At 33.2% G+C, this 12,707-nt stretch overlaps 1 protein-coding gene across 2 annotated transcripts; it reads left to right on the top strand.

Annotated features, from left to right (window-relative positions):
- Positions 1 to 1,216: 1,216 nt before the first annotated feature.
- Positions 1,217 to 9,024, top strand: LOC133812617 (succinate dehydrogenase [ubiquinone] flavoprotein subunit 1, mitochondrial). 2 transcript variants are annotated; one of them, XM_062246404.1, is made up of 17 exons: positions 1,217 to 1,440; positions 4,010 to 4,248; positions 4,506 to 4,676; positions 5,055 to 5,142; positions 5,517 to 5,663; positions 5,761 to 5,901; positions 6,281 to 6,366; positions 6,464 to 6,556; positions 6,651 to 6,714; positions 6,823 to 6,966; positions 7,128 to 7,315; positions 7,491 to 7,665; positions 7,759 to 7,929; positions 8,093 to 8,162; positions 8,248 to 8,368; positions 8,456 to 8,493; positions 8,686 to 9,024. In XM_062246404.1, the coding sequence occupies exons 2-17, from the start codon at positions 4,135 to 4,137 to the stop codon at positions 8,786 to 8,788; spliced, it is 1,914 nt and encodes a 637-aa protein (XP_062102388.1). In that variant the 5' UTR covers positions 1,217 to 1,440; positions 4,010 to 4,134; the 3' UTR covers positions 8,789 to 9,024. The 2 variants fall into 2 exon arrangements, with proteins under 2 accessions (XP_062102388.1, XP_062102389.1); XM_062246405.1 differs by having other exon boundaries at positions 4,509 to 4,676.
- The last annotated feature ends 3,683 nt before the right edge of the window (positions 9,025 to 12,707 follow it).

Below are 12,707 nucleotides of genomic sequence, written 5' to 3' on the forward strand. Positions count from 1 at the left end.
GCTACTAGAACATCCCTCACCTCAGCCTATCCTCGTCGTTTTGGATTTGGGGGCTCGCGAATGGAATCGCGCAGAGATGCGCGGATTGAGTTTGTGTTCGTCGATGGTGCGGCTGGGGTGTTCTTGGCTGAGTTTCATGGAGGTGCGCGCCTAAGGTGGTGAAGGTGGCTGGGTTTCACGGAGGTGCACCTAGGGTGTTCTTGGCAGGTGGTAATGGGTGGTCGGAGATGGTGAGGCAGCTGAGTGGAGGAGTGGCTGAGTTTCACGGAGGTGTGACTAGGGTGTTCTTGGTAGGTAGTGAGGGTGGGTGGCCGGAGATGATGGTGGAGGTGGTGAGGCAGCCGAGTGGAGGAGTTTTGGCTATGGTGGAGATGGTGAGGCGGCTAGGGCAAAATGAAAGAGAAGATGGACTTGGCTGAAGGAGTTTTGGCTATGTTAATTACTATAGTACTCCTCCTTTTGCTCATTTGTTTTGATTAATTTTGATTTCCAATATGGAATTAGTTTTCCCATAAACTAAGTTTTCTTAATTAAATTTTCCCATACAAATTAAAGAAAGTTGAACTCCCATATTTTTGCATATTGATGGCTAAAAAGCCATATTTTTTAAAAATAAAATGGGTAGCAACGTTAAAACTTTAGACCCAAAACGCTCTCAGGTTGTATGTGATAAAAGGCCCCCATCCTTTTCTCTATTGTGGGCTTGGAACATTAAACCCAATATGGGCCCATTACGTCAAAGATGGGCTTTTACGACGTACAAGCTGCTCAAGTATAGCTCAAATTCATAACAGGCCTTAAAAAAATGGTCAAATTTTCAGGTCTACTTTCTCTAGAATTAGCCGTGCTAAATAAATAAAAACTTTGAAAAATCGAAAATAAAAAACGAGAAATGAGGATACTCATACTCATGGACATTAATGACTTAACGTGTTTACTATTAATAATTTTTCTTTTAATAAAAAGAGGTTTGTCTTCTAGTGGTGAAATCAAATGCCACATAGGCAATGTCTCCCTTGATCGTCGTGGCTTATTGAGCGCCACTTCAGTATGTATAAAAGCGTCCTAAACTTTGCTACTAAAAAAATGATGCATAGGAGCTCTGCCACGTGGCAAGATAGTCAGAGTACACGTCGACAAAAAATTCCTTGCGTTGACCGATTGGAGGCTTCAGTTTGAAACCAGCTAATGTTCTCGTCACCATCACCAAATGCTTATTCATCTTCTCGCTTGCTCTCCCTCTAGCTCCCTTTCTTCTCTCTTTTCTTCTTTCTCAATTCTCCATTTATTCAGAGGCTTGAAACAACCCAAAGAGTAATCGATTTTGAGAGGGTTTTTCTCTTTCACGATTGTTGGAGGGCGATTCATAGACTTTTCTCTTGTGTTTGCTTGAGCTTTCAACATTGGATCTTTAATAATTATTTTCGTGGTATTCAAAAGGTATTTGTTTCATCAAATATTTTTTTCCCTGTGAGTCATGATTTTGAACTCTAGAAATTCTATTAGAAGGGGTAAGTTAAGTGTTTTGAGCTACCATTATTGGTATATAGTTTTGTTTTCTTTTTTGATTTCCAAAAGCCCCAAAATTGATTCTGTTTGTGTTTCCCCTAGATATTAAAAATCTCTTAGCATTTTATTTTTTAGATTTCTCTTTGCAGTTTGGGTAATGCATTGCTGTGTTTCTCATTTTTGTGAAATGAGATTGATTGGTTCAACATTTTTTTGATCAATTACAACTAGTCTCTCGTCTCTCTTCTCTGTTTAATTGCTTGTAAAGTATTTGATAAATGTCATCTTTCAATTTCAATTTACTTTCTTATCCTCATAAAACTAATTGGGATTAATTATCTTTACGGATCGATAATCAAATATCTTAGAAACTGATTCTCATTTGTCTCTATATGTTATCTTGTGATTTGTCTTTGTTTTTGTCATAGAAGTGGACGCTACTTAGAGACCAAACAAATATATTATATATATATTTTTTCATATATGTGTTAGTGTGAAGCTGCCACCTTGATTATGTAAATCCATTAGGACATCAACGTTAGTCTTTCAAAGTGCTTTGTTTAATGGTAGAGACAATGGCTTTTGACTTAGGATTTTTTTTTTTTTTTTTTAAAAATATTGCTCTTTTTTTGCACCCAAATTCCCAATATTGCAATGGATTTAATCCTTTGTCATCTAAGTTCTAACCAAAATTAACTTAAATTAAGAGAATGGTCTATGTCAACAAGTTTTTGCTTCCTATACTTGGATCCTTAGTAGTTCTGTCTCTTGGTTGGAGAATGAAAGTGTTAGGCTAATTGTTTGGTGTTCAACTGATTTTAATTTAATATCATGCCAGGGAATTGGAAGAATTCATTCACTGGAAGCCATAGTTTTAATTTAATTTGTATATCTTTTTGTAGGGCCTTATTGAGCGTCTTAAATTGTTCGTAGTGAAGTTTTATAGTGGGTTTTGATTCATAGTTGCACATTTTGCTTATGTTTTACTATTGTCACCATTTAGATTTAGTGCAGAAGTTATGTGAGAATAACATTTATTCCAATTTAAGTTGTATCCTACTCATTCATAGATGGGATTTGTGATCCAAATCAATCCACTTACCCCAAATTAATTCAATTATAATTGGATTGGATTAGAGTTGATAAGTTGGATGTGAATTGTATTGGAGTGGATGACGGATGAGGTTATGAAAATCTAATTAGGAACGGATCCAATCAAATTGCAATTAAAATATATATATTTATTATGTATTATATTATAAATAAATATATTTAATTGGATTTTTTTTTTTATGCTATATTAGTATTTTGGAGATGTTGTTGTTGTTGTTCATGTTATGTTATTATTTAATTACTCTAGTAATTAGTTTTGAGATATTAATTTTAAATTTGAATGGTTATCCTATAAACTTAATATTTCAACTACTTAATGTAGTAATTGTAAAGACTTAATTGAATATTACTAGTAAATAGAGTTTAGTTTTTTTTGTATACTTGTTTTTTTATTTGTTAATTTCTTTACTATTAAAATTTAGGTTCAAAGATAAGATAATTTATCCAATTTCAAATTCAATTACAATTGGATTTGATTGTTTTTTATTTTGAGGCCAAATTTGATTAGATTTGATAATAATTTCTAATATTCAATTTTTAATTTGATTGAATTGGATTGGTTAAGAAGAAAAATGTTATATCGAATCGGATGAACACTCTCCTACTCACTCAATTTTGTTAATCATCATAAAACAATTGAATTAAATTTGTTAGAGTCACAACGTGAAATATTGTCACATACACTTTTTTTTTTTAAAGATAATCTCACTTTCTCCTGTCTAAGATTTTTCTTTGAATGATTTTCTCATTATTTTATTTTATGCTTTTATTTTCTGGTGTTTTGGATATATTTGCTGCTATTGTCGGTGCTATGCAAAGTGATAAAGTAAGAAAAAAACATGAATGGATTGACTTTTGTCAATATGCAATTTCTAAAAGTTTTTCTGCTGGTTATATTTAATGAACTTTCTAAAAAAGAGGTTAAAGTCTTAGGACTGGAAATATGCATCATTTGGTCGAATTGTACACCTTAGAGAAATTTAGGCTAAACACTTGCAATCTAATTTTTTATAACAATTGTTGCAGCATCACGTGCAAAGCACGTGCCCTACCACCAATATATAATAAACAAGAACATTAGAACAATGCTCTCAATGTAGAAATTTTTCTCAATTTATTGAATCGAAGTAAGAAATTCAGTGTCATAGTTTACCCTCGTGTTACCCTCGTGCAATTAAAAAATTAAGACAATACCTGCTCGAAGTTTTTGTTTATTTTTATATATAAAATAAAATTACGAATATTACCCCCGGTTGTCTCGAAACACAGTGGAAACAACGCAAAATCACGATGGCAATTGAGTAAATATCGTAATAAAGAAGAGTATATATGTAAAGCAATAGTATTAATTTTTTTTTAAAATAACAATAAGTTTTGTTTTGAGCAGCCAAACCTCTCCGACTCTTTTTCGGGTTTTCCTCTTCATTCTGTCAAATTCGCCTCCACTGTTTCGGTGAGAAATCCATTCCGATTCCGATTCCGATTCTTCTCAAAGCTACAAACTTCAAAGAGATGTGGCGGTGCGTTTCTCGAGGTCTTCGAGTACCATCTTCTTCTTCTCCCAAGAGATCGATCGTCAATGATTCCCTGAGATCTCACATTTCACGATTCTTCTCCTCAGAATCAGTACGATTCCTTTTCCTCTTTTGCGTTTTCTCAGTACTAGGGTTTTCAATTTGTTTATTTACTTTTATGTGATTTGTTTTTTTTTTGTTGGTTTCTCTGATTCTGCTTGGTTACCGAGAACTTGTAGGAAAAGTTATAAAATTTCTAGGGAATAAAATGCTGTCAAGCTGAGCTCAATGAAGCTACTTGGAATTTAGTTTGATTTTTTTTTTATAACTATTCAAAATGTCGAATTGATCGTAATCTTTCGATAATAGCAGAGTGCAGGGCGATCCTCATACACCGTGGTTGACCATACATATGATGCAGTGGTTGTAGGGGCGGGTGGTGCAGGGTTGAGAGCTGCTATAGGGCTCTCAGAGCATGGATTTAACACTGCTTGTATTACCAAGCTTTTTCCAACTCGTTCGCACACTGTTGCAGCTCAGGTATGAGATATATCAGCTTATGTGGGTTCTGTATATTCTAAATTTCGCTCATTGAACTTGTTTTTGCCTATGCTTTTTTGTAGTAGACACTTTCTTAAACTGTACTTGTTTGATCATCTGTTTTAAATATTTGTCCTTCATTGTTTGTGTGTATGGCAGTCTATCATCTCTATTTTGAAAACGCTTTACTATTTTATGAATACCTCTTTTTATTACGATTGATGTAATTTACTATAGAAAGGGGTATTTTGTGCTGACCCTTTTGGAAAAGTTTAAAGAATTCATTGATTTTTGGGTTCATGCATAGAAGTGGTATTCAATGTGATATTTTGGTACTATGTATCCTGCTTCAATGACTCTTGTTGGGTTCTCTTTTAGGGTGGTATCAATGCTGCACTAGGAAATATGACTGAAGATGACTGGAGGTGGCACATGTATGACACTGTCAAAGGAAGTGACTGGCTAGGTACACTACTGGTTTATAACGGAATATATAAGTTCTTCATATGATGTTGAGTTGTTATTACTCAAATTATATGCCTATATGAATTCCCTGAGGTTTATTTATCTTTTCCTTTTCTTGGTTTGATTATCCTTTCATCTATACAGATTGCGCTCGGAAAGTTTTCAAATTTAATGCATAGCATGTTCTAAGTTATGTATTTAATAGTTGTTTTATGCATGCCCTTACACACCAGGAAGCATACATATAGGAACATCTGCTTATAGGCCTTTTAAGAGAACTCCAGTTTCAAAACATTTTTTTAATTGCTTGTTCTAAAATTTCTAAGGTTTCAAGCTTTTATGCAAAATTTATGAGAAAATATTTTGTTTAAATAGGTGACCAGGATGCCATCCAGTATATGTGTAGAGAGGCTCCAAAAGCTGTGATTGAGCTTGAAAATTATGGACTGCCCTTTTCTCGGACTGAAGATGGAAAAATATATCAACGTGCATTTGGTGGTCAAAGCCTTAACTTTGGAAAAGGTAAGACGACTCATCTGATTCCAGTTTGAAGTTTGTTAGCTATTGATTTCTGTTGAGAGCTGTCTGATATTGGTTTATTCTGTACTATTATTTATAGGTGGGCAAGCATACCGTTGTGCATGTGCTGCTGATCGAACTGGGCATGCATTATTGCATACCCTATATGGGCAGGCCATGAAGCACAATACACAGTTTTTTGTGGAATATTTTGCTCTCGACCTAATAATGAACAGTGATGGTCAGTTAATGCATACTCTTTAGCTTGGAAAAAGTACATTTCTATGATACTAAATTTGACTCAAGGAGTCAAAACTTAAAATATTTGAAGTATTCCATGACTGAACCGTGGATTTCATTGTTAAAAATTAATAATAGTATGTGCTTGTAATCTTTAACAACTTTCTTTGTAACATTTTCTGTAATTTTCTAGTGTAGAAAATCTGAATATTGTGGCTCCCTAACGGTGCATATGATGTTACATTAAGTAATATGCACAGTTTATTTTTTTTTCATAACTTCCATGTTCATAAATCAGGAGTTTAGATGGTGTCATAGACTGATGCTTATGATGTTAGTAGCATGTGTGGATTGCTTATTTTTTGTAACTTGATATATAGGTACCTGCCAAGGAGTAATTGCATTAAATATGGATGATGGTACTTTGCATCGTTTCCGTGCTGCCTCAACAATTTTGGCCACTGGGGTATTGTATTTTCTTCTCTAATTGGGTACCTATTTCTGAAGCCAGTAACTTTGCTGATGCATTGACACGTACCTCTTATCTTTTGGTTTCCTCTTAGGGTTATGGCAGGACATACTTTTCAGCAACCTCAGCTCATACCTGCACTGGAGATGGCAATGCCATGGTTTCACGAGCTGGCCTCCCTCTCCAGGTATTTTTTTTTTCTACTTTTCAATGTTAATTGATTTCCATTGTGCTTGCCTCATGCTATTTTATGTATTCTTGTTGTTGTTTCACTCTTGCAGGATTTAGAGTTTGTTCAATTTCACCCTACAGGTATATATGGCGCTGGGTGCCTGATCACTGAAGGTATATACTCATTCAATATTCATAAATATTTTAATTTAGAATTGTTTTTGGTTGTAGTATCTCTAAAATACTTGCAAGTTCTATCATCTTTTTTTTTTTAACTTGTAGGATCGCGTGGGGAAGGTGGTATTCTTAGGAATAGTGAAGGTGAGCGGTTTATGGAGCGGTATGCCCCTACAGCTAAGGATCTTGCTTCAAGAGATGTTGTTTCAAGATCTATGACTATGGAAATTCGAGAGGGCCGTGGTGTAGGTATGACATGTTCCAAAATGTGACACATTGATCCTACATGCTGACATATTTTATTTTTCTGTCTAGATATGGGATGTAAAAACTCAGTTTTAATTATTTTGTGTTTAAATATATGAAAAAAAGAAAAGAAAAAAGAGTAATTTTTGAGCTGCTTGTAACAGGACCTTTGAAGGACCATATTTATCTCCACTTGAATCACTTACCCCCAGATGTTCTCAAGGAGAGGCTTCCCGGTATATCCGAAACTGCTGCCATATTTGCAGGTGTTGATGTCACAAAGGAGCCCATTCCTGTCTTACCCACCGTGCACTATAATATGGGTGGTATTCCAACTAATTACCATGGCGAGGTAGGTTAAATAGAAAAGTCAGCTCAAAGAATAACTCTTGCAATTGGCTATAGTATTCTCACAATGGAAAATTTATATATTTTCCTGTACTTTGATGTTATAATTTTTTGGCTCTAAGGATATTATCTCACAATTGTTGGAGTACCATAACACCGTTGTGCTCTTATGTTCTCAGGTGGTGACTATTAAAGGTGATGACCCAGATACAGTAATTCCTGGATTGATGGCTGCTGGGGAGGCTGCCTGTGCATCAGTTCATGGTGCCAATAGGCTTGGGGCAAACTCCCTCCTTGACATTGTTGTTTTCGGTCGAGCTTGTGCAAATAGAGTTGCAGAGATCCATAGGCCAGGCAAGTTTAATTTTCCTTGCTGTATAAATGGTTGGTTACACTTACTCATAATCATCCAATATGAAGATGAGTCTTACTCTTGAGCTTGTGCAGGAGAGACTCAAAAGCCTTTGGAGAATGATGCTGGTGAGAAGACTATTGCATGGCTGGACAAACTAAGGAATTCAAATGGTTCAACACCAACTTCTAGCATTCGGTTGAATATGCAACGTGTCATGCAAAATAATGCTGCTGTCTTCCGTACACAAGAAACTTTAGAAGAAGGTACTCTATTTTACAAAGGCTTACTATCAGTCCGCTACCTGTTGCACTCAAAACTAACTTAGCTCTAGTTTCCTTCAAGTTTTGGCAACAAATGCTATTATTGGAACTTCTTTTATCTTCTGTTGTTGTGATATTTACATTCTAAATTTGTGTTTCTTTGCAGGTTGCAAGTTGATTGACAAGACATGGGAGAGTTTTCATGATGTTAAAGTAACAGACCGAAGTTTGATATGGTGATGTTTTGTGTACAAGGATGCTGATCACTTTTTTATTTGTGTTTATGCGGGTTAGATGAACTGATTCTAGATGTTTTCACAGGAACTCTGACTTAATAGAGACTATCGAGCTGGAGAATCTTTTGATAAATGCTTGTATCACTATGCATTCTGCCGAGGCCAGGAAAGAAAGCAGAGGAGCACATGCCCGTGAAGATTTTTCTGTTAGTATTCCCCATTGTTTATTTTGATATCTTTTTCATTCTAGTTAGTAGATAGTAGTCTCTAAATCAATTCTTCTTATTTTGCAGACAAGAGATGATGAAAACTGGATGAAACACACCTTGGGGTAAGCATTTCTGTCTAGTTTAATACAAATTCATTTCGGATTTAAGATGTAGTCTAATTGAATTTCTTGACAAAATCAAATTTTACTGGTTTAAGTTTTATATATTATGGTGACGATGACATTTGATTTTGCTGCATTAACAAGCTTTTAAAATTTTGTGATGTATCCAAATTTGACTGACATTTTCCGCAGATATTGGGAGAATGAGAAAGTGCGCCTAGATTACAGGCCAGTTCATATGAACACATTAGATGACGAAATCGAGACATTCCCACCTAAAGCTCGTGTCTATTGAGATTTCTGTTCTTGATGAAGCAGAGTGATACATTAAGCAGCAAATGTTTCCTAGAATGGAGTAAAAGCATCTGAAAAGATCACAGCTATAGGTAGAGATTTCGACGAATAATTGTTGCATTTATCAGTAATAAAACTGATTTGAGCCAGTGTCAATAATTATGCTCAGAGAGACTAGCTTCTGTATTTGCGTTTTGCAGCCATGAAAAATGAAGAGTTTTGGTTTTTTTTTATTAACTAATTCTTCATGTTTATGCTCATTCCAAAGCAACTAATGATGTCTTCTTTTAGTAAAATTTGGAATAAAATGGCATCCCGATTCTCGTTTGTGCTAACTGTTTTTATGTAGAAAAGGGTGCTCTTGCACTGGAACCTGTAGTATGTCTTGTAAACGACATGTCGTCTCTTGTCAAATTTTGTATATAAATTTTTATCACCATAAGAAAATCTCAGTTGTTTGAATACTTAACTTTACAAAAGAAAGACAGTTTTAAAATTTTCTTTTTAGCATTGCAACCAATTACAATAATTCTCAAGGTTATTTTGATTCATACATCAAGAACAAGAAGTATGCATTCTTAACACAGAAAGAAGAAAGAAGTAAAAATAATAATTATATAATGATTATGATTATTAAAAGGACTCATAAATAAAATGGAGTTCATGACCCGCCTATAAGGAGAGGTCAAATTCCAAATTTTTCTCATGGGTATACTCGTATATTAAAAAGGAGTAGACCTCAGACATTTTAGGACACATACATATAGTCCCTCCGTTTAGCTAAAAATAAGTTTAAAAAAACTACTTTGTATTTTTTAGTTTAACTAAGAAACTCTATTCTAATAAAAGATGCAACTATTTAATGGAAGTCCTTGGATCGAGTCTTACTGGATAGAATTAGTAACTATACAAAGTTAAACTTAAACAGTTATCATTATTTGGATTTATAATTATATATATATATATATATAGAGGGAATGTCTGTCGTAGTGTATTAGTTTCACTTTATCGATACAGTACACTCTTTATAAGGGCATGTAAATGTGTTTTTATCTTAATTTTTTTGTACGACGATGTTATTTACAATACTAAAAATTAACGATGTTATTTACAATACTAAAAATTGCGTTCAAGTAACTTGTTGTATACATATTTGTTTATGTTATACGTATGTAAAAATAGTTGTTTAAATTTTATTTTTGACACGGTAAATTATTTAAAATTTATTAAAACTAACATATGTTTGTTTGTTAATGAATATGTCATTAAAAAAATAATAAAAATACCCCTGGTACCTATTTAAGGAATGTGCTATACCAATAAAGTAAAAAGTACTACCTACTGCAGCCATTCCCTTGTATATAAATAAATATATATATTTAAATTTATATGAACGACTATTATATAAATTTGAGATATATTTAATGTCCTCATCTAGTTCACAAGATAATATATATATATATATGTATACTACTATACTTTTGTTTTCTCCTCATATCACAATATTTTTATAAAAAGATTAAACCTCAACCCCAAGTGGGTTATGAGTCTTTCAAAATCTGAAGCCGTTATTTTTATGATTTAAAAATTGCTGATTTGTTTTTTTGTACAAGTGACCGATGAACTCTTACTTTTTGCATTTAAATATGGATTATTTTATCATTTTTCCTTGAGACAATAATGAAAGATTGTAAGAGGGAATTACTATTATAATGAGAATGAGCATAGAGGTGATTGGGTTAATTTGTATAAAGAGAAATAATGTCTTCCATTTATATAAATATATAGGATAAATTTTTGGTAGGCTTTCAAAAAGAGCCCTACCGTAGGATTTTTTGTGTTTCTCAACCTTTGAACAGTTTTCGGCGCGATTTTTTTTTATGACTATGTATATTGTAGTTATTTAGAGCATCCTGCAAATTTTCAGAAAATTCTGAATAATTTACAGTGCCGAAAACTAAGTTCAAACATGCTATTTTTCACGCGCATAAAAAAATTAGTCATGCCTGCAATAATCTATTTTCGGCACTGTAAATTATTCTGAATTTTCTGAAAATTTACAGAATGCTCTAAATAACTACAATATACATAATCATAAAAAAAAATCACGCCGAAAACTGTTCAAAAGTTGAGAAACACAAAAGAGCCCTACGGTAGGGCTCTTTTTCAAAGTCCTACCAAAGAATTACCCAAAATATATATATATATATATAAATTTAATCCAACGTCTATATCTAGTAACTACTTGCTCTAATTATCTCTGCACCAACGTGAGGTACTCAGCTCAGTTGATAAAGAAACCACTTATTTATTCATTGCAACTTTGACTGTAAAAAAGACACCTTGCCATTAATTTTCATCTGTAAAAATAAATAAATAATAATAATTATTATTATATAATCACTCGACACTTTTTTTACGAAATTTCCACTTTATCGTCTGTTTTATCCATAAATAATAATGCCCAACTCTATCTGTTATGCCCTTTAATTATATAGATTATATCATGTTTTTGACTAAAGTTGATAAAGGAAAACCCAATTCAAGAATGACACCCCTTTTGCTTTCTATACATTTATTTAGAATTTTGAAACCTTTCATTTTGAGTTTTTTTTTTTATGATATAGAAAAAGTGCACACAAAGGGAGAGATCGAAGACATAAATAAATTAAGATGTTTAAGTAAAATAAACAATAATGATAATTTTGATGACTAACTCCATTGTATTGATAATCATTCAACACTTCAAAACAGTATCACAACTTTCAGAGGTTGATATTAATATTAATCTTACTATGTTAATTAATACTTAGCGTTCCTTGTATTGAATGGCCCTACTACTAACTATTTATATAGTCGGGAATTAGATTGGTTAGGGAAATATTCAATAATAATTTCACACGAGATGTGATTTTGAATTAATCAGTATAATTTTTATATAATTGATTCAATATTTTTGCATATCACATATAGTCCATGTAAAATTTGCAGAGCTGCTAGCTATACGTTATGGTTTGCAGGTGGCCTCTCAGCTGGGATTTAAGATTGCAACTGTTGAAAGTGATGCCAGATATGTTTTGTCATGGATTTCAAAGTTTAATGAGGCTATGTGTTTATTCATGTTTTATTTGATGTTATTAATTTATGGGAAATTCTATTGTAGGGGTTTCAAAAAGAGCCCCATCGGTGGGGCTCTTGTGTATTCCCGACCTGTGAATAATTTTTGGCTCGATTGTTTTTATAACTGTGTATTTTGTAGTTATTTAGAGTAACTTGCAAATTTTCAGAAAATTCAGAATAATTTATAGTGTCGAAAAATAAGTTCAAACATGTTGTTTTCAATGCGCATAAAAAAAAATTAGTCATGCGTGCATCAACTTGTTTTGAACTTAGTTTTCGACACTGTAAATTATTCAGAATTTTCTGAAAACATGATGCTCTAAACAACTACAAAATATACGGTCATAAAAAAATCGCGTAGAAAATTGTTCACGGGTTGTGAATACACAAGAATCCCACCGGTGGGGTTTGAAACCCCTATCATAGAATCTCTCATTAATTTATTAGATGTTATTGGTGGTGATTCTTGTCATGCTATTTCGCTTTCTGCGAATGACATAGTTCATGTAATGACAACTTCTGTTACTAGTTATATAAGAGAGTACATTTAGACAATTTCTTCATTCTTGTCCTGGAATTTTTGTTTTTTTTGTCAGACTCGATTTATTAGTTCTCCTCAAACAATTTATTTTAGTTAATGAAAGTATCTTCCCGTGCACGGAACCATTCCGTGAAAAGCAGATAGCCGTTGGATCAAATTCAAGGGCTAGGGTTCAATTCGGCATAAAAATATTTAGCTGACATTCGCATCCTTTTGTCAGCAAGGGTAAACAACGATTACATTGTTCACTATGTATTGA

Source organism: Humulus lupulus, chromosome 1 (assembly GCF_963169125.1).
Source record: "Humulus lupulus chromosome 1, drHumLupu1.1, whole genome shotgun sequence".
NCBI classification, from domain to species: domain Eukaryota; kingdom Viridiplantae; phylum Streptophyta; class Magnoliopsida; order Rosales; family Cannabaceae; genus Humulus; species Humulus lupulus.

What these genes read in the sequence shown, in the direction of transcription:
- LOC133812617 (XM_062246404.1), top strand. Translation starts at nt 4,135, where the DNA reads ATGTGGCGGTGCGTTTCTCGAGGTCTTCGAGTACCATCTTCTTCTTCT. An exon ending in TCGAGAGGGCCGTGGTGTAG is followed by an intron (nt 6,967 to 7,127) that starts GTATGACATGTT and finishes TGCTTGTAACAG; the next exon opens with GACCTTTGAAGGACCATATT. An exon ending in ACAAGAAACTTTAGAAGAAG is followed by an intron (nt 7,930 to 8,092) that starts GTACTCTATTTT and finishes GTTTCTTTGCAG; the next exon opens with GTTGCAAGTTGATTGACAAG.